Raw genomic sequence first — 22,493 nt, forward strand, 5'->3', positions numbered from 1 at the left:
ACAACCTTCTTTCCAATCGTCAGTATGGGTTCCGTCAGGGACGCTCCACTGGCGATCTTCTCACCTACCTTTCAGACTCCTGGTCATCCTCCTTTCGGGACTTTGGCGAAAGCTTTGCATTGCACTTGACATCTCAAATGCTTTCGATCGAGTCTGGCATAAATCTTTAATTTCCAAACTGCCCTCCTACGGTTTCTATCCTTCTATCTGTGCCTTCATCGCTAGCTTCCTTTCTGGTCGTTCTATAGCCGCTGTTGTAGACGGCCATCGTTCTTCTCCTAGATCTATCAACAGTGGTGTTCCTCAGGGCTCTGTCCTATCACCAACTCTCTTCCTTTTATTCATCAATGATCTTCTAAGCTGTATATCTAACTCTGTCCACTCATACGCTGATGACTCCACCCTTCACCTTTCCATTCGGTTCCCGCATCGCCCATCTCAACAGTTACTTCAACAAACAAGGGATGAGGCTATGGCACACCTAATGTCTGACTTGGCTCGTATCTCTGACTGGGGTAAAAATAATATGGTTGTTTTTAATGCATCTAAGACTCAGTTCTTACACCTATCAGCCCGACAAAATCTTCCACAGGTTTACCCATTAATGTTTAATAATATTCAGCTTAATCCTGCATCATCCTTGAACATGCTTGGGGTTTCATTTACTTGGGACTTATCTTGGAAAGATCATATTACATCTCTTGTAAAATCTGTTTCCATGAGATTGGGTGTGCTAAGCCGACTCCGCTCTTTCTTTACCCCTGCACAATTGTTGACTCTATACAGGGGTTTTATATGCCCCTGTGTGGAGTACAACTCTCATGTGTGGGGAGGCTCCCCACATACAGCTCTTCTCAATAGGGTGGAGTCAAAGGCTTTTCGTCTCATTAACTCTCCTCCTCTTACTGACTCCCTTCAACCTCTGTCTCTTCGCCGCACTGTTGCATCTTCATCTCTTTTCTATCGCTACTTTAATGGTCACTGCTCCTCTGAACTGTCTGCTTGTATTCCTCCACCTCTACGACGGACGCATAGCACCCGTCTGGCAGCAAACTCTCATCCCTTTTCTGTCCAACTCTCTAATGCAAGAGTTAACCATTACTCCCAGTCTTTCATTTATGCAACTAGTCAGCTCTGGAACTGTCTCCCTCTGTCTGTATTTCCTGCTGCCTATGATCTCCAGTCTTTCAAACGCAGTGTGCCCAGGCATCTCAAAATGATCGGATTTTGAATTTGGCTGTCTATTGTCTTTTGTTTTTCTCTTGGAGGGAACTGTTACTGCAGGCTGAAGGCCTTTGGTTCCTTCTTCCTCGCATTTAAAAAAAAAAAAAAAATCTATAAAACAATTTGGGTTCATCCTTGCATTTGTCTATTATACCTTTTTCAAAATTCCTTTCTTCTTCTCTACGTATTCTTGTGTATTCATTTCTTGTTCTTTTATTTTCTTCTTTTGTTCTGTTGTTACCTTTCTTTCTCCAATTGTTCCATGCCTTATCTCTCTCTTTTTTTACTATCATACACCTTCTATTAAACCACTCCTTTTTCCTGTTTTCTTTCGCTCTTACTTTTGGTACAAATTTTTCCACTCCCAAATTATAGAGGTCTAGAAAGATATCCCACTTCCTCTCTATCTCTCTAGTTTCTCTGAATTTTCTCCAATCCGCATTTTCAAAAAAGTTTCTCAATCCTGTAAAATTTGCTTTCTCAAAGTTGTATCTTCCCTGTCTATGAAGTTCGTCTCTTGGCTCGACGTTCCCTATTAACATCTGGAACTCAGTGACCACATGATCACTTTTTCCTAAAGGGCAGAGATATTTGAATGATTCTATTACGTCGAGTTCTTTGGTAAACAGTAAATCTAACCTTGCTGGTGTGTCCTCACCTCGAAACTTTGTCTCTTCTTTGACCCATTGCGTCATCACATTATTCATTAATATATTTAATAACATAGTACCCCACGAATCCTCGCCGCCTCCCGAGTACCATTCCTCCCAGTTCACCTCTTTACAGTTAAAGTCACCCACCAAAATTATATTATTGTTTTTTTCAATTATTTTTTGTAAATAGCTAGCCATATCTGACAACATCTCCTGGTATTCGTCATCCTTCCATGCTCTCGTCTTAGAGGGAACATACACTACCGCCATATCTCTCTTAACATTGTCTCCAGTTTCTAATTTCATATATATCACTTCAACCTTGCCTTCTCCCATTTCCACAGTATCTACGTTTATGTTGTTGTTCACTGCTATCATCACTCCTCCTCCCGTTTTTTCTTTTCTATCTTTTCTCCACAGTTTGTATTTACCATCTCCCAAATGAACATCAATATCTTCTCTTAATTTGGTCTCTACATAGCACATGACATCAAGTTTGTGTTCTCTCAAGTGATCGTTAATTTTGAGCCTTGTTGATATGAATCCATCAACATTAGTACAGTGGGCTCGCACAGTGCGCGTCACCACAGTGCGTGATTCGCCTTGTGCACGAGTGACCAAAAATCATAACCAAAAACCCTTTAATGTGCGAGTTTGCCGCACAGAACGCGAGGCAGAGGCAAGAAGTGGCTCAAAAATGTCATTTTCTACTAGTGTGCGACCACCCCTCACAAAGCATATCACGTGTCATCATGTTGATGAGCCAGACAGAGTCAAGTTGAGCAGCCTAGCGTGATGGAAGGCAGGACTGAGCTGTGTATGTCAAACATTAGCAAGATCCTTGCTGCCGTGGATATGCTCAAGGAAGAGGTGAAGGAACAGGAAGTGAGCAACCTAAGAACGGAGGAACATCTGGTTGGTATCGACAAACTCTTCCGTTTCTACACAGACAGGCACAGGGAAGAAATAAACAGGAGAAGACAGACACTCATAACAAGCTACACACAGCGGGCTGAAGTTGGTGAAATAGCGGAACCATCAACATCGTCTGCTCCTGTTCCTGTTGAGGATGAAGAGGATGCAATGTCAGAAGTGTCAGCCTTGGACTTTGAAGGGTTTATGGCCGAAGTGAGTGACTTTGATGCTCCTGGGGAAGGTGATCAAGAGGAGTCTGCGGAGGGAAGCGTTGGTGCGGTGGGGAGTGTGGCGCTGTAAGTGTTGTCGCGCCTTGGAACCCCTGTTATTTAAGGTCATCAGGCCTGTTGTCTACTGTTGCTAAGGTGACTACCCATATTTTTGTTATTGTAGCTATAGTTTTAGTACAGTGTCTGAAACATATGACCTTTATTATGTCTCTAAGGTATGAGGGGGTACCGCCCACATGTAATTATTCCCATAAGATTATGTATTCCTAGTACGCGAATTCCCAGTGCGCGAGCTCGTGCACCGCCCAATCTCTCGCGCACTGTGCAAGCCCACTGTATATATCACCTTCAAATTATTTTTGACGTTTTTTATACCCTCTTCTCTCCTACTCTCCGTCAGTACCACTTCCTCAACTTCTGATCTTTCACAGCCATCCCCCTTAGTTTCCTTCACTTCTATTTCCTTAAATACCACTTCCTTACTTTCATATCCATTACTCTCCAAAAAAAAGTATTACATTCTTCCTCTGTCCTCTTATCACTTTTTTCCTTTACTTCTTCCTTCAATGATTTTAAAACTTCTCTTTCTTCTTCATTCAAATCTTTTCTAATTATAATATTTTCCATCTCTGCCTCTTTGCTTAATTTCCAGGTCACTTTAAGTATATCATGTACTAAACCTTCTTATGTAAACTTGACTCTCATTGGTCTTGTTTCCCCTTTCTTATAAGGCCCTATCCTCCTTACTTCCTCAATTTCTTTTACCCACTTGTCTCCTTCGGAGTCAATTTTGCCTAATATTCCTCTCACCAGGTTCGTGTCTCTCTCGAGTCTCACGAACCTAACCTTTTCTTCCTCATCCCTGTTTCCAAATATTATCACACATCTGTTCCTTTCTACAGTTTCACTCACTATTTTCTCTTTTTTCTTCAGTATTTTCACTACATTTTCTTCCATTTTTTTCTTGTTCATTTCCCTTTCTTCCTGGATGATTTCTCTCAAGCTGACCACTTCCTTCTGTTCTTCTTCTATGTGTGCCCACTTTGCCTTCTGCTCTTCTAATATACTACTCACCTTCTTCATTTTATTAGTACTCTCTTCTAGTTTCCTCCTCAGTTCGACATTTTCCTGCTTCAAATTTCTAATTTCCTCATTCGTTGTCTCATTGGACTGGATCAGACTCTGTATAGTAGTCTCTGTATTTTCAGACACGTCCTTTATCACTAGATTCTCTACTTTCTTTTCAAGTTCACTAATCCTCATAATCAATGTTTTAACCAGATCCATGACATTGGTATTTCTATCAAATCCTGGAAATTCGAGTCCCTCAGTGTTTACATTTTTGGCCATGTTTGATATTGGTTAAAGTACCAAAACAGCTGTTACCGAAAAATACTACAAACATTCATGTATACTCTAGCCAATAAATCTTTACATTTTTGGTAGTCTATTAATTTTCATTATTTTAAATTTAAAACAAGACCTTAGGAGACAGGACAGACTAAATTCCTGAAAACTACTTAAGGTTCGCAGCGATGGCTGGGACGTCTGCTCGCTCTGGCTGTGTGTGTGTGTGTGTTTACCTAATTGTATTATACAGGATTGAGCTAAGCTTGTGTTTTCGTGTCTCGTTTCTACAAATATATATTACCCAACCTAGTTTTAAACACATGGATGTTCTCTGCTCACACCACCTCTCCCTCTAAATTATTCCAGTTGTCTATAGTGCTGTTTGGAAAACTAAATTTTGTTACATCATTGAAGCATCGACTCTTCTTCACCTTGAATTCATGTCCTCATGTTCTTCCATCATCTTTCACAAAGAGGTCCTCTCTGTCCACACCTTCTATTCCTCTTACTCCTCTAAGCATTGCAATTAAATCTCCCCTCTCTCTTCTCTCTCTCAGGGTGGGCAATTTCAACTTTTCTAATTTCTCCTTATATGACAACTCTCTTAAGCATGGTGTCAATTTTGTGGCTATCATTTGTATTCTTCTTAGTTTACTGGTATACTTTTTCACATGTGGTAACCATATCACTGCTGTATATTCAGTCTTGGTCTTATCCTTGTCACTATTAACCTCTCCGTGGCTGAAGGCCTAGAATTTTCCATGCATGCCAAGCCAACGCCGGGGCCATTTTTTGAAGTTTCAAAAATTGATTTTTTTTTCTTGCCATTTTGAAGAGAAAGTTCAGATGCACCTAACAGTGGAAATCCCAGCTTCCTAGACACATTTTATGGCTTGCAATGGAGCGCGGAAGTTGCAGAAATATCGGCAACCGATATCTGCCGCCCAGGGGACTGCCGCAACGCGACTGGGCAGGTGTTGTTATTTTTTTTTTTTTTTACTTCCCAAAACAATACGAATGGTGCTGAAATGTTGTGCATATATGAGATATGATGATATCAAATGATTTCAGTACATAATCTGTTAGGAATGGCTGGAAAAAAAATTGTTATGAATACTTTTTCACCTTTTTGATATAAAATATGTTTATGGTAGTTTCGAGTTATTTTTTAAGTTATCATTGTGCCCATGCTTGGAAAAGGGAGCGAAAGAGTTGAATTTTCTGTCCTAAATGAGAAACCTTCATGTCCTCCAAGGTTAGACTGTGCCACAGGAGAATAAAGTGGAGGGTGAGGTGCGATTAGCAATGCGGAAGTTGAGTCGCAACTTCGAGCTCCCACACCACGAGCATGGCTAAAAATAGAATCGTAATGCAGTTTCAGAAGTCTGATTATTACGAATACAAATACAAAGCAGAAATAAATAAGTTTACAGGCGGGGGAAAACGTATTTTTTCCGTAATAACATGTTCATCTTTCTCTATCATTTTACGTTCATCTATCATTTTACCTTGTTATTTTCACAATATATATCGCTGTCTCATAAACAGGGTGGTTGTATGTGTTTTGTAAGGGATGAAGAAAATTTTATCTTCTGTCTGGGTTGAGATAATGGGTGTAACTATGTGTTTTTAGGCATGGCCACGAGCAAAAAAATCGTACATCCACTCGTCTTGACAGCAGGTGGTGAACTGACAGATGATATGTGAGAGGGTGAAGTCAAGGTCAGTCTCATGTCCCAGATTTTCATTCACATCCCGAAGGTTTTCACAGTTTTCTACAAGTTGCACTGCATCAAATGATCCAAACCATTACAGCAAACCTGAGCAGTGTCTCAGTTACACAGAGAGTAGGCCAGCATGCTCTCCAACGCAAATTTCTCTAACTATCTACACCAAACTTCATGCACAGTACACACTACAGCACACTTCCTTTTCCAAAATTTAAAAAAAAATCATGGCGTCTTATCACCCAGCATCGGAGTCCCCAGGGGGGGGGACCATAAATGCCCCCACCTTCCGCCCCTCTCACGGTGTTGACTCGAGGTGCCTGGAACCACCGTGTGACTCTCTTCTTCTTCATTTCTGCAACATTCGTGGCCTTTCCTCTAACTTTTGCTATGTTAAGCACCACCTCTCCTCCTCTAAACCTCACTTTCTTTTTCTAACTGAGACTCAGCTGTCTGAGGCAACTGACAGCAAACCCTTTTCTGTATCCTCCTACTTTCTCTATACTCATTTCAAAGCCAAAGGTGGCTGTTGTGTATATACACGCAACGACTTATCTTGCTCTCGTGTTCCTGAACTCTATTCTTCTGAATTCTCTACTCTCTGGCTTCGGCTTTCCCGTCATTCTCTGACTAAATAAATCTGTGCTGTTTACTTATCCCCTAATTCTACAGACTATCAAAAATTCTTCGACTATCTTACTTCTATCATGGAACACATTCTATCCATTTCTCCTTTCTCTGAAATCTCCATTCTTGGAGATTTCAATGTTCACCACCACCTTTGGCTCTCCTCTCCTTTCACTGATCCACCTGGTGAACAACCCTACATCTTTTCTATCCTTAATGACCTAGAGCAGCTTGTACAGCACCCTACCTGTATCCCTGACCGCCTTGGAGAGAGCTCCAACATACTTGACCTCTTCCTTACAACTAATCCTTCTGCTTACACTGTTAATCTTTTCTCACTGTTGGGCTCCTCTGATCACAACCTTATCACCTTAACCTGTCCTATCACTCCGGTACGGCCTGTGGACCCACCAGGGAAACGTCGCCTGTGGCATTTTGGAGCTGCGGATTGGGAGGCCCTCAGGCAGTACTTCTTTGATTTTCCGTGGAATGATTATTGCTTCCATGGCCGGGACCCATCTGAGTGTGCCTTGCGCATTACGGAAGTTATTCTCTCGGGCATGGAAGCACACATTCCTTTCTCATATCCTTTGACTAACGCAAGAAAGCCTTGGTTTAATCACGCTTGTTCTAATACTGTCTGCAACAAGGAGAGGGCATACAAAAGGTACCGGAGCCAACCCACCCCTGAATCACATCATATTTACGTTTCTGCCCGGAATCGTTCTAAGTCTGTTCTTCGCTCTGCTAAAAGTAATTTCTATCTATCTATTGCCAGACACCTCAATCCCGTTTGGGGTGGCCATAAACAAATCGCCTCCAAGTCGCCCTGTCCCCCTCCATTTCACTGCCCTGCTCCCAACTCACACACCCCTCTCTCATATACCTCTCCACCCCATCCCTCCATCTCATCCTCGGCCTCCCCCTCCCTCTTCCCCCCTCCACCTCACTCACATACACTCTCTTTGTCAGTCTTTCACCCTCCATCCTCTCCACATGGCCAAACCACCTCAGTGTGTTCCTGATAATGCTTCCTATCACATCCACATCCACACCACAACGCTCCTTTATATCCTCATTCGTCAGTCTGTCTCTCCACGTGACTCCACAGGCTCCTCTTAAATAACTCATTTCCACTGCTCTCACTCTTGACTTGTGTCCTTCCAACAATGTCCAAGCTTCACTTCCGTACGTTAGAGTTGGTATCACAATACTGTCATGTAGTAACTTTTTCACTTCCATGCTCACTTCCCTGTTTTCTTATCACTGCTTTCAAGGAACCAGCAACCTTTCTTCCCTGCTGTACCCTTTCAAGCACTTCACCTTCCAAACCTCCATCCTTACTCATCACACTACCCAAATACTTAAACGTACTCACATTTTCCAATTCCTCACCATCTAACCTCACTGTACATTCACTAACTTCACCTCTCTCAAAGACCATCACTTTACTCTTCCCTACATTCACCTTTAGGTTCCGTTTCTTACACACTCTCTCAAACTCATCCACCAAGCCTTGCAGCTCCCCTTCGTCTTCACTCAACAACACAGTATCATCTGCAAACAACAGTACAGGGAGTTTCCAAACACTATCCGTACTAAATGCTCTCAACTCTCCAACTCGAATTCTTCCCGCTTCTTCTGGAACCTTGCCAAAAACCTTTCTAACAACTTTACCTCATCATCCTTCCCTCATCTTTTCTATTCTGGTGGTTCTGTAGCTATTTCTTCTACTGATAAAGCAGATCTCTTCGCACAGACTTTCTCCTCCAATTCCACCTTAGATGATTCCAGTTCTGTTCCTCTATCACTTCCCGCCTCTGACTTCCTCATGGTGGACATTAAAATTTCTTCAGCTGATGTATTTTCTGCCATCACTGGCCTCAATACTAACAAGGCATACGGGCCTGATGGAGTCCCTCCTGTTGTTCTCAAGAACTGTGTTTCTGTGCTTACACCCTGCCTAGGCAAACTCTTTCGCCTTTGTCTATCAACTTGTACCTTTCCTTCTTGCTGGAAGTTTGCTCTCATTCAGCCAGTCCCAAAGAAGGGTGACCACCCCCAACCCTCCAGTTATCGTCCAGTTCCTTTAACGTCCTGTATTTCAAAAGTTTTCAAGTCAATTCTCAATAGAAAAATTTTAAGGCATCTTTCCTATCACAACCTTCTTTCTGATCGTCAGTACAGGTTCCATCAGGGACGCTCCACTGGCGATCTTCTCACCTACCTTTCAGACTCCTGGTCCCCTGGCGATCTTCTCACCTACCTTTCAGACTCCTGGTCATCCTCCTTTCGGGACTTTGATGAAAGCTTTGCCATTGCACTTGACATCTCAAAGGCTTTCGATCGAGTCTGGCATAAATCTTTAATTTCCAAACTGCCCTCTTACGGTTTCTATCCTACTAGCTGTGCCTTCATGGTTAGCTTCCTTTCTGGTCATTCTATAGCCACTATTGTAGACGGCCATCGTTCTTCTCCAAGATCTGTCAACAATGGTGTTCCTCAGGGCCCTGTCCTATCACCAAGTCTCTTCCTTTTATTCATCAATGACCTTCTAAGCTGTACATCCAACCCTATCCACTCATACGCTGATGACTCCACCCTTCACCTTTCCATTCGGTTCCCGCAACGCCCATCTCAGCAGTTACTTCAACAAACAAGGGATGAGGCTATGGCACACCTAATGTCTGACTTGGCTCGTATCTCTGACTGGGGTAAAAATAATCTTGTTGTTTTTAATGCATCAAAGACTCAATTCTTGCATCTATCAACCCGTCAAAATCTTCCACAGGTATACCCACTAATGTTTAATGATATTCAGCTTAATCCTGCATCATCCTTGAACATGCTTGGGGTTTCATTTACTTGGGACTTATCTTGGAAAGATCATATTACATCTCTTGTAAAATCTGCTTCCATGAGATTGGATGTGCTAAGCTGACTCTGTTCTTTCTTTACCCCTGCACAATTGTTGACTCTATACGAGGGTTTTATCCGCCCCTGTGTGGAGTACAACTCTCATGTGTGAGGAGGCTCCCACATACAGCTCTTCTCAATAGGGTGGAGTCAAAGGCTTTTTGTCTCATTAACTCTCCTCCTCTTACTGACTCCTTTCAACCTCTGTCTCTTCGCCGCACTGTTGCATCTTTATCTCTTTTCTATCACTACTTTAATGGTCACTGCCCCTCTGAACTGTCTGCATGCATTCCTCCACCTCTACGACGGGCGCATAGCACCCATCTGGCAGCAAATTCTCATCCCTTTTCTGTCCAACTCTCTAATGCAAGAGTTAACTGTTACTCCCAGTCCTTCATTTATGCAAAAGGTCAACTCTGGAACTGTCTCCCTCTGTCTGTACTGTATTTCCTGCTGCCTATGATCTCCAGTCTTTCAAACGCAGTGTGTCCAGGCATCTCGAAATGAATGGATCTTGAATTTGGCTCTCTCTCGTATTTTGTTTTTCTCTTAGAGGGAACTCTTATTGTGGGCTCATGGCCTTTGGTTCCTTCTTCCTCGGATTAAAAAAAAAATAAATAAAATAGGTAAAGATACCAAGACAAAAATGTATTTTTCACTTGTTATCATGTCTTTTTTTTGTATGTGTCTGTATTACTTCATAATTGTAAACTGGTGGTTGTGTATGTTTTCAAGAGAGGACAAAGATGCTATGTTCTGCCTGGGTCGAGATAATGGGTGTAGTTGGGCTTGTTTAGGCATGGCTAGGAACAAAAAAATAAAAAATCCACTTATCACAGCAGCAGGCTTTGAACTGCTTGTTGAGGTGTATGGGAGTGTAGTGTAGGTCAGTGTGAAGACATTCAGAATGTTCGTTCACTTCCCAAAAATTTTTGCAGTATTTTATAGGTCGCGCTCAAACAATGCCTGAGGCCATTGATCGGCTAAACATCATTCGACTCTGGCGGCCACGGAGGGGTTAACTCTCTCAGCATCTCTTCATCCATATAATTGAATGTCACTATCATGCTGGTCAGTAGCCCATAAATTCCTCTGGTAAATCTGTTTATATGTTTCTCTGATGATAGTTTATCCTGTATAGCCACACCATGGTCCTTTTCTTCTTTTTCCTTCCTCATTATTTCATCTTCCATCTTGTACTCATACCTTGCACTCTTATCACTGACTCACATTTCAAGTAAATGACATTTATTAGTACTGAATTCCATTTTCCACATTTGACTCCATGTGTAGAGATTATCTAGATCTTTTTGCAGTTCCATACAACAATTTACCCCTTTAATATGTTTCATAGTTTTTGCATTATCAGTAAATAAGCTCATATAAGTACTCAGCCCTTCAGGCATGTAATTTATTTATATCAAGAACATAGTCGAGGCCAACATCAAGTGCTGAAGCACTCCACCAGTTACGTTTTTCCATAGAGAAAACATGTCTCTTATTATGGCTCTCATTTGTCTTTCGTTTTCATTTTTGAAGGCTCCAACATGCACATCAGCCTTGGTCACCCGATGGTGGCTTTCCATGCTGCTCGATCTTTGGCAACCTCCCTGTTCAGTTCCTTAACCCTGAGGTCACACTTAATGACCTTGTCCCACGTCATTTTTGGCCTGCCCCTCGCAACCCCACCCCTAATATTAATGCTTCTCACTTTCTGCACCCAGTTATCATCTGCCATCCTCTCCACATGCCCAGACCACCTCAATCTACCTCTCCTCATCACAGCACCAATACACTCCAGTCCCATCCTACCTCTCAACCCATCCATCGTAAACCTAGCCCCCCCAGGCCTTGCACGCAGGGACGCACTGCACATCCACCTAATCATTGTCACTTCTGTATGTCTGAGCCTGTGAATATCCTCTTCCTTTACTGCCCAGGTCTCACTACCATACAGTATTAACACTTCTAACACATGCTACATACAAAAATCCCTTAGCACATAGGGAGAGCCCTCTCAGTGTCAGGAGAGGCAACAGCCCCCAGAACTTTTTCCAGCCACTTCTCACCCTAGCCACAGAGCTAGCTCCAGCCCCACCTCCAGCACATAACATGTCTCCCAAATAACAAAACTCTTCTACACAATCAAGAGAATCACCAGCAAGTTCAGTCCTTTCACGTTTGACAATCCCCACCTGCTCTCCCTGACACTCCGCACACATAAAAGCGTCATCATTGCACAGCCTACCTCTAGTACTACAACATTTCTTATGCACCCACTTATCACAAACACTGCACAAGATGAAATTACTTCTCATGCCCCTGTGGCAAATTGCACATGGCCACTCTCCCTCGTCTTTGACAGTATCACCACCAACCCTAAATAGCATCACTTTTGTTTTATCTGCATTTACTCTTAAGCCCTTGTGCCCCATACCATCTCACCACTTCCTGAATCTTTCCTCCGCCTCCCTTTCATTCTCAGCAATCAACACCAAATCATCAGCATACAACATATTCCCCAGGAGTCCATTTCTGAAGTCATGTGAGAGGGCTTCAGGTACCATGATAAACAACAAGGGACTCAAAACCGACCTCTGATGCACACCAACATTCATGGAAAACTCATCACTCAAATCTCCATTCAGTCTTACCTGGGTGTGAGAACCCACGTACAGTACATAGCCATGACCACCCTTACCAACCACCCCTCCATCCCAAGCTTTCTCATTGCCCACATCACCACCTTTCTAGGGACTCTGTCAAAGTTATTCTCCAAATCAACAAAAACAAAGCACAGTTCTCTTTCCTTTATATTTTTCCTGATGCTGTCAAACAATGAATATGGCATCAGTGGTCCCCCAGCCTGGCATAAACCCAAACTACATCTCATCAATATTCACTCTTTCTCTTATACTTTCTAGAACTCTCTCTCCATTACCTTCATTATCTGATCTAAAAGCTTTATACCTCTATAAATTCCTCTTTCCAAGGCATCACCCTTCCCCTTGTACACATTTACAGTTACACTCTTCCGTCAGTCATCTGGGACAACACACATATATAATCATATTTATCAAGTCAGTGACCAACCTCACTCTTATATCTCCTTAGGCCTTCAACATTTCAGCAGTCAGCCCAGACATACCTGCTGCCTTCCCCACCTGCATCCTGCTTATTGCCTCACTCACTGTAGCAGCATCTGTCAAAGGCCATGGGTCAAACACTGGACCTGCTGGCTTCAAACCTTCCCTGTCCCAGTCAGACTCCTCATTGAACAACCGGCTATAATGCTCTTTCCTTGCATCATTTATATCTCCACAGTTCACCACTAGCCTTCATCATTCTTCACCCACTGCCCACCTATAATATCCGAATTATTTCTCTTCACCTGAGTTGCCACCTTAAGTATCATATTCTTCCATTCCACACAATTTAGGTTATCAAGTAAAAGTCTCTGTGACTCAGACATCACCCTGTATACCTCTTCTAGCCTTCTGCTTGGCAGTCAAGTACAGTACAGTATTCCTCTTTTCACCACCCTTCATCCATGTCCGGAGAAGCTTTCTTTTTTTCTGAACTGCAGCTTCTACACCCTCATCCCCCCACCAAGTTACTTTATGTCTTGGTGAGCCTCTTGTCGAGCTGCAAATAATTTTCCATCTGTTTCAACAATTTCCCATGTACATGTCCATAGGTTTTGAATTTCCATAATAAATATCTGTCTGGCACTCAGTCAAAAACCTTCTTCAAATCCAGGTAAATACAGTCAACCCATCCTTCCCTTTCTTGAACAATGTCTATCACTCTACTGTAAAAGCTCAACAAGTTCGTAACACAAGACGACCCTTCTCTAAATCCAGAATGCTTGGACAATGTTACCATATCCCCTTCAAGGAATTTTATCTATCTTTTTCTAATGACATTTGCACATAGTGTGCAGACTGCACTAGTGAGGGAGACCAATCTGTATTTAAGCGGGTTCTCCCTGTCACCACCTTTATGAATCGGAACTATATTTACTCTTTTCTAGTCAGTAGCACTGAAATGGCGGGGGACAGGACGACATGGAGGCAATTTGTTTCTGGCCACCCCATATGGGATTGAGGTGTCTGGGAATAGATAGATAGATAGATAGGTAGCTCCTCACTTTCTGTGGAAAACCTTATAATATCATAGACGGACCTCACTAACTGGTCTGCACATTCATTGAAGATCCAACCAGCTACTTCATCTGGTCCCAATGCCTTTCTCACATCCATATCCTTCATCAACTGATGTATCTCATTTCTCTCAACTACTACTGTTTCCAGTTTCAGGGGTTGCATCTCTGTGACAGGTTCTAGGAATTCCTCTTCTGGTACAAATACCGACTGCACTTAATCATCCATTATGTTACACATTGCCCCTTCATTCTCATATAATACATCACTGTCTCTCAATATCACAATGCTGTTTTTTGTTCTCATTGTACTATTAACAGACCTGTAGAACAGCTTTGGTTCTTTCTTGCTTTTATTAACAATGTCCATCTTGTATTTTTGTTCCTCCTCCCTCCGTACTTTTACATATTCATTTCTTGCTTCTCTGTACTCAGTCCAAGCTTTTTTAGTACATCTTTTTCTTACTTTATCCTATGCTCTGTTCCTAATTTCAGGTGCCTCCCTACATCTTTTATTAAACCAATCTTTCTTTCTGTCTTCCTTTTTTGCAGCAACTTTAGGAACATTGCTTCTGACTCCTTCCTCATATGTTTTTATTATCATCATCATCATCATCTGGACCTCCTTTCCTACCCTACGGCAGGGTCAGGAGTAGCGATGTCCAGACAACCAAAGTTTGCCTAATTAAAGGGCCACGCTTCCATTCACACATCATTCAAAACCTTGAAATCCTGACTTCATCAGATAGGCCAAAAAAATTTCACCACATTCTGTAGCTTCACATACACCTATCTGATATATTTTCATAAAGATATTGTATTTCTTACATCTTATGTCATCTTTTCAAGCTTTTTCAGTGTATCTTCTTACTTTAGCCCATGCTTTATTCCTAATTTCGAGTGCCTCCCTACCTCTTTTCATTCCATCCATTATCCAATCCTATGTTGCCCCATGAGGTGCGCAGGAGCCTGGAGCTCGGCAAGTTGGTCCTTACATTTAAGATGAGAGTGACCAGCCTCACCCATCCCTGAGTGACAATACGTGAGCAATAACCCCAACCACCCCTTGGATATAAACCTTCACCGGGTCAATTCGATTGAAGTGCCACAATTACCCACTAATCCACCAGGTGCCATAATTTGGTTGTATGGTTACCACCCTGTAGTAAATGGTTTCCTGGTGTTCAAGAAACCATTTGGCTTATCACTCCATGTAGAGTCACCCACAGGCAGAAGGAACAGGAAAGAAAGACAAAAGAGGAAGTATAAAGCCACCTGTAGGCAGAAGGACCAGGAAAGAATGAAGTAAAGAGAGACAGAAGAGGAAAGAAGGAAAGGAGGGAGGAGGGAAAAGGGCAGACACCCGAGAGCAGCACTACATCGAGTGAGTGGATGGTGGGCGCCCCCACCTACCACAGAATCTTTTATAAACCAATCTTTCTTTCTGTCCTTTTTTGCCGCAGCTTTAGGAACATGGGTTCTGACTCCCTTCTCATATATTTTCATAAAAATATATTTCTCCAGGATATTTTCCCCCCTGTCCATTTCATTCCAGTCCATACTTCTGAATTATTGTCTTAAGGAGTCAAAATCTGCTCTCCCACAGTTATGTCTACAGTATTTTGTTGATATGTCTCATCTCTTTCTCCTGTGTCCTGACCCAATACCTCCATCTCTGTAACCAGGTGGTCACTCCTTCGTAGGAGGCAGTGATACTGTAATTTCTGTATATCATTACAGTTCTTGTAAAAATCAGATCCAGTCTTGATGATGTATCTTCTCCCCTTATTCTTGTATTTTCTTTAACAACTATCTCTATCTATCTATAGCCCGACGCCCTAATTCCGCAGAGGGTGGCCGCAGACAAAACACCTCCAAGTCGCTTTGTCACCCACCATTTGACTACCCTCCCCCCAACTCATCCCTCCCTCCCTCATATGCCTCTCAGCTCCATCCCTCCACCTCATCCTCGGTCTACCCCTCTCTCTCCCTCCCTCCACCTCACCTACATACACCCTCTTAGTCAGTCTGTCATTCTCCATTCTCTCCACATGTCCAAACCACCTCAGTGTATTTCTCCTAATCTTCTCAACCACATCCACATCCACCCCACAATGTTCCTTCACTTCTTCATTCATCAACCTGTTCCTCCATGTCACTCCACGTGCTCCTCTCAAGTAACTCATTTCCACCGCTCTCACTCTTGACTTGTTCCCCTCTTGCAAGGTCCATGCCTCGCTTCCATACGTCAGGGTAGGGATCACAATACTATCATGCAGTGACTTCTTAACTTCCATACTCACCTCCCTATTTCTTATCACTGCTTTCAGTGAACCAACAACCTTCCTTCCCTGCTGTACCCTTTCATGCACTTCATCCCCCAAAGTTCCATCCTTACTCATCACACTACCCAAGTTCTTGAATGCACTTACACTCTTCATACCCTCACCATCCAACCTCACTGTACATTCTGTGACTTCATTTCTCTCAAACACCATAACTTTACTTTTGTTTACATTAACTTTCAGCTTCCTCCTCCTACACACTGTTCCAGATTCATTCACCAAACCTTGCAACTCCCATTCTGCTTCACTCAACAATACTGTATCATCAGCAAACAGCAACACCGGAATCTTCCAAATCTCACCCTCATTCATTAGAGCCACCCCCACATCCACTGCCCTACCCTGCACCTCCTTTACAACCCCATCCATGTATATATTAAACAGCCATGGAGACATCACACAACCCTGTTTCAGTCCCACATTGTGATCAAAGAACTCACTCAGTGCACCATCCACTTGCACCGTAGCCGTAGCTCCTTCGTACATACTCTTCACAGCATTCAGCAATTTCCCCTCCACTCCATATATTCTTAATACCTTCCACATACCTTGCCTATCTATTCTGTCATAAGCTTTCTCCAAGTCCATGAAGGCAGCATACACTTTCTTTCTCTTCTCTAGATACTTCTCCACTAAACGTCTTAGATCAAATATCTGATCTACACACCCTTTTCCCTTCCTAAATCCCCCTTGTTCTTCTCCAACTAGCTCCTCCGTCATATGCCCAACCCTATCAATGAGTATTCTACCATATATTTTACCAGTCACACTAAGAAGGCAAATACCCCTGTGGTTACCACATACTTCTCTCTCCCCCTTTCCTTTATATAAAGGAACAATTATACCTGATTTCCAGTCCTTTGGAACGAACCCTTCCCTTTTCCCAGGCCAATCTACACGACTTCCATATCCACTCCACAACAATCTCACCCCCATACCTCAGCATTTCACCACACACTCCATCAATTCCTGGGGCCTTGCCCAACTTGATCTTCTTCATTGCTTCCACTACTTCCGTCCTACTGATCTCTTCCTCCCTCCTCTCATCTCTTCTTCTCCCAGCCATTCGCCAACCACTTATACTTGCACTGCTGTCACTCTCTACATTCAACAAATCCTCAAAGTGCTCCTTCCATCTCCTCAGTTTCTCTCTCTTCTCCACCAACGATCTATTATTCCTATCTTTCACTCCCCTACTATTTCCCATTTCACACTGCCTTAGTTTCTTTACCTCCTTCCAAAACAATTTCTTACTCTCCCTCCATTTCACACTCAGATTCCTCCCAAACTCTTCATCCACTTTCTTCTTACTCTTCTTCACCAGTCTCTTCACCTCCCTTCTCCTACTCACATATACCTCTCTCTTCTCTCTCTCATCTTCTCCCCTATCTCTGCTCGCTAACCATTCACCATATGCCTTCTTTAACAACTGCATTAGCATATTTTCTGTTATCAGCTCCATCAGTCTATACCCCCAGGTTTCCACATTGTTCCCTGCATCAGTTCCTTCCCATTCAACCTCTCTACAGTTAAAATCACCCACTAGCAGCAATCCATTTCTCTGCTAAATTATCTTCCTAAGCATATCTGAAGATGCACTCATTAACTGTTCTTACTCATCCCTATTCTATGCTCTAGTCCATGGTGGCAGGTACATCACTAATGTGTCTAACTTTTCTTCATGTTCTTCCACTATTTCAACTTTCATATTTTCTAAATGCATCTATTTGCATTTACCTATTTATCAGTCATAATCATCACTCCTCCTCCAAATTTTCCTTCTCTGATCTTCCTCTACACATTATGATCTTTTCAGCCAAGAACATGTGCATCAGAATCACTCTCTGATTTAGTTTCAGCTAGACATACCACTTCTGGCATCTTTTCCCTAATACAGTCACCAGGTTCTAGCTTCTTCGTTATCAGTCCATCCACATTTGTATACATTACCTTTATCGTATGAGCCTGAATCTTCTGGTCACTTCCTTATTTGCTCTAACTTTACTTAGGCCTACTAGTTCATTTTGTACTTGTCTCTTTAATCCTTCTTTATATACCACTTTTTGAGTTTCATGTCCGTCACTCTCCTTAAAAACTCATCTCTCTGTCCCTCTTCTCATTCCTTATTTTTGTTTTTAGCCTCTTTCAGCAATGTTTTCAGTTTAGGTCTCTCATCAGAGCTTAGGTCTGTTCTTATCATTACTTTTTTCAGATTTTCACCATCACTCAGCATATGTGCTGCTCCCCACACTGCTTTCGCTACATTTTCATTCGTAAATTTAACCTGGATGGGCCTAACATTAGGTCCATCTGTTTTAGTTATACTGGCCTACTCCTCTTACATCCTCTATTTCCTGTTCCCAGTTTCTTCCTTCATCATTTATCTATTCTCTCTATCTATTGCAAGATGCCTTAATCCCGAAAGGGGTGGCCACAGACATATCGCCTCATGTCACCCTGTACCTCGCCATTTCATTGCCCTGCTCCCAGCTCACACACCCCTCTCTCATATACCTCTCCACTCCATCCCTCCATCTAATCCTTGCCCTCCCCCTCCCTCTCCCCCCCTCCACCTCACTTCCCCCCCCTCCGCCTCACTCACATACACTTTCTTCGTCAGTCTCTCACTCTCCATCCTCTCCACATGGCCAAACAATCTCAGTGTGTTTCCCCTAACGATTCATATCACATCCACATCCACACCACAATGCTCCTTCACCGCCTTATTTTTCAGTCTCTCTCTCCATGTGACTCCACATGCTCCTCTCAGATAACTCATTTCCACTGCCTTCACTCTTGACTTCTGTCCCTCCAGCAAGGTCCATGCTTCTCTTCCATACATTAGAGTTGGTATAAAAATACTGTTATATAGTAGCTTTTTCACTTCCATGCTCACTTCCCTGTTTCTTATCACTGCTTTCAAGGAACCAGCAACCTTTCTTCCCTGTTGTACCCTTTCAAGCACTTCACCCTCCAAACTTCCATCCTTTCTCATCACAAAGTATTTAAATGCACTCACATTTTCCATTTCCTCCTCATCCAGCCTCACTGTACATTCACTGACTTCACTTCTCTCGAAGACCATAACTTTACTTTTCCCTACATTCACCTTTAGATTCCGTTTCTTACTTACTCTCCCAAACTCATTCACCAAGCCTTGCAACTCCCCTTTGTCTTCACATAACAACATAGTATCATCTGCAAACAACAGTACAGGGAGTTTCCAAACACTGCCCTCTCTCACTAGGGCTGCTCCAACATCCACTGCCCTACCTTGTATCTCTTTTATAACCCCATCCATATACAGATTGAACAACCATGTAGACATGACACATCCTTGTTTCAATCCAACCTTCAAATAGAAAAATTCACTCATTTCATTATCCACATGCACTGCAGCCTTTGCACCCTCATACATGTTCTTCACGACATTCAACGGCTTCCCATCTAGTCCGTATATTCTTAACACTTTCCACAATCCTTGTCTATCCACCTTGTCATATGCTTTCTCCAAATCCATTAAGGCCGCATACAACTTCTTTCCCTTCTCTAGAAACTTTCCCACTAAAGATCTAAGAATGAATATCTGATCTACACAACCTCTTCCACTCCTAAAACCTCTTTGTTCTTCTCCAGCTAATTCCTCTGTTATTTTCCTAACTCTGTCATGAAGTATCTTACCATATACTTTTCCTATCACACTAAGAAGACAAATGCTCCTTTGATTACCACACACTTCTTTTTCCTCTTTTCCCTTGTACAGGGGAATAATTATACCTGACTTCCAATCTTCCATGACTCATCCTTCCTCCCAGGCCAATCTGCACATCTTTCACATCCATTCTACTACTGTCTCTCCCCTTCTTCATTTGTCATAGTAAATAATTCACTGATATTGGTCATCTCTTTGTTCTTCTTAGCCTGCTTTGATTTCTGTTCATTCTCCTCATCGCCAAAGATGATCACACATCTGTTTCTTTCAGCTGTGTTCCAAATAATTTCCTCCCTTTTTTACAAAACCTTCACCACTTCACTTTGAAGATGCCTCTTTGTTTGTCTGGCGATTTTTTATTTTCTTCACTTTGTTGCACTGTTATTTCTCTCAGCTCAGACATCTCTTCACACCCTTTAACCACCCATCCTTTTTGTTCTTGCACTTATTCCAGAGCTGTACATACCTTCTCAGTCCTAAGGTCAGTTTTGCTGAATTTCTTTCTCTGTTTTTTATTTTCCACATCTAAAGCACTTATTTTCTTCTTGAGAGCTCTCTCCTCGGTGGTACTGAGCTCGTGCTTATCTTTTGTTTCACCTTTGTTTGTCTTTAAGATATCACTTGTCATGTTCTTGATTACCACTTCCATCTTTGAAATTCTAATCATTAATGCATGTCTTAATGCACACATGTCGGTTTGGTGGTCATATCCCTTGAAATCACCACATTCGTCAGCCATATGCAGCCTTGCTCCTCCTTCTCCACACGCCATTTTCTGCTTTCACCGCAGTTCCCAAAGAGCATCCAATAGTTTCCATTATACAGGCGAATCCCTCCTCCTTTAACTTCAGTCACATACAGTTTAGAAATGGGATCTCATCTTGTATACTAAAATTTTGGCAAATTTTCAGGAGCTTTCCTGCAGATGCGTTTCATCTGTCTTGTTTACATTTACATCCATTCGTGTGTTTATGTGGGGATGTGTGGGTGTGTACATTTGTGCATGTTTGTGCATGTGCATGCACTGTTATCATGAATGCCTGCACCAGTGCTCTCAATCTGTCCCTCCCATATACTTCCTGTGCAGTCGTATGTTGGAGTTACATTCATAATCTTCCCCGAATTTTGCATTGCCCCACCACCACACCAAGGTGGCTCACCATTGGTAGGTAGGAAGTCATGGATGCTTCTTAAAAGGTGTTCCACCCAGTCAGTTACAAACTCTCTCTTATATCCCATTACTCAACCTTCAGAAAGATGTTAGCCCACTTAGTACTGTGTAATGATTATTAGGTTAGACTATATGGTAGATGATACCAAATGTTCAATATGGTGAACTTTTGATTCCCCCAACTCTGTGCAAATGAGAGGGGCTTATCATAACTGTAAGGAGGATTTGAAATAATTTTGTAAGTACAGTGGAAGTGCAGGACCTCTCCTCAGCTTTGGTAATGTCAAGATGAATCTCTTCACTGAACATCAGTGTGGCTAGGAGTGTGAAGGTTACACCTTTCTAAGGCACCTTCACAATCCCATAAGGATGAAAATGGACTTTTGACTATGCAAAAACCTATAATTGTCCATTTTTTTTTTTACATTTCTGGTTGGTCAGAGTTGCAGAATTGTTCCCTAGCTGCCCACAGAAGTTTGATAATGTGTGCTTTGATATATGAAATTACATAAGGTACAGCAAAACATATGTTACATAACTGGCTATGTTTTTGACACTACTGGAATTTATGATAGCAATCTCTCTCATTGGTATGTGTTGAGGTTTCCTGTTGTATTTTTAAATTTTCTATGTACTTTTCTACTGAGATGCTAGTAATGTTTCATTTCTTTGTATAGTGTAACCTGTTCTTTCACAGAGTTGCTAATAACTTTCCATTTCTCTTTCTAGTCTGTTGGACTAGATAAATATAAGCAGTTTGATGCTGAGGAAGCTAAGGTAACTGAAATTAGAACTGTAATTTGTCTTGCACTGCTTGTTGCTTGATTGAGTTGCTGGAATTGTCTTTAGCTTGTTAATATTGTGAGCCAGACCTGTATATGAATATAAGATTAAATCACAGTGGGAAGGATCTGAGCAGTTGCTTTGATTCACAGTAAATGTAAATGTACTTTTGCTTGGTAAATAAAATAAGGGATCCAGATATAAAGAATTGGATTTGTCAGATTTATATTTGCAGTACAGTACTAGATATGATGTTGCAACTGTTATCAGCTCTTTCTCAGAATGTCAAAACAGTTGGTTAGATACTGTATTAGTATACTGGTAATTATTGTTACAGGTTTATAAGTACAGTTGCAGCACTGATAACTGGTATAGAGGCTGGCTCAGTCAGTAGAGAGGTGGCCTGCAGTCCTACTGGACCTAGGTTCAAATTCCCGCTGGGGCAGGGAACAGTTTAAGGATTTGAATTTAATAAAAAGCTGACTTTACTGATCTACCAGAAGACCCGCCAACATTTCATAATTTTTTTTTTATTTTTTTTATATTTTTAATGTGTCCGACTCTGGGCAAAGGCTTAAGGGCCTTCAGGGCTCGCTAATACCAATACACCAGCCCTAGACAGCCCTAGCATGTATTCAGTATGGATGGTGGGTGTTAGTGCCGAAGTGGTGACATGTG

General features: G+C 42.1%; 1 protein-coding gene across 1 annotated transcript in view; it reads left to right on the forward strand.

The window, feature by feature from the left end:
• Positions 1-22,493, forward strand: part of LOC145392951 (pyruvate dehydrogenase phosphatase regulatory subunit, mitochondrial-like) — an 865,738-nt gene that overhangs the window by 497,060 nt on the left and 346,185 nt on the right. Inside the window, exon 14 of the mRNA XM_080267241.1 lies at positions 21,762-21,809. Within this exon, the coding sequence (XP_080123367.1) occupies positions 21,762-21,809 (48 nt within the window). The remainder of the gene's footprint in view (positions 1-21,761; positions 21,810-22,493) is intronic.

The sequence above is a fragment of the Coenobita brevimanus genome, chromosome 23 (assembly GCF_032717465.1).
Source record: "Coenobita brevimanus isolate Jiangsu-jjx chromosome 23, ASM3271746v2, whole genome shotgun sequence".
Taxonomy (NCBI): Eukaryota; Metazoa; Arthropoda; class Malacostraca; order Decapoda; family Coenobitidae; genus Coenobita; species Coenobita brevimanus.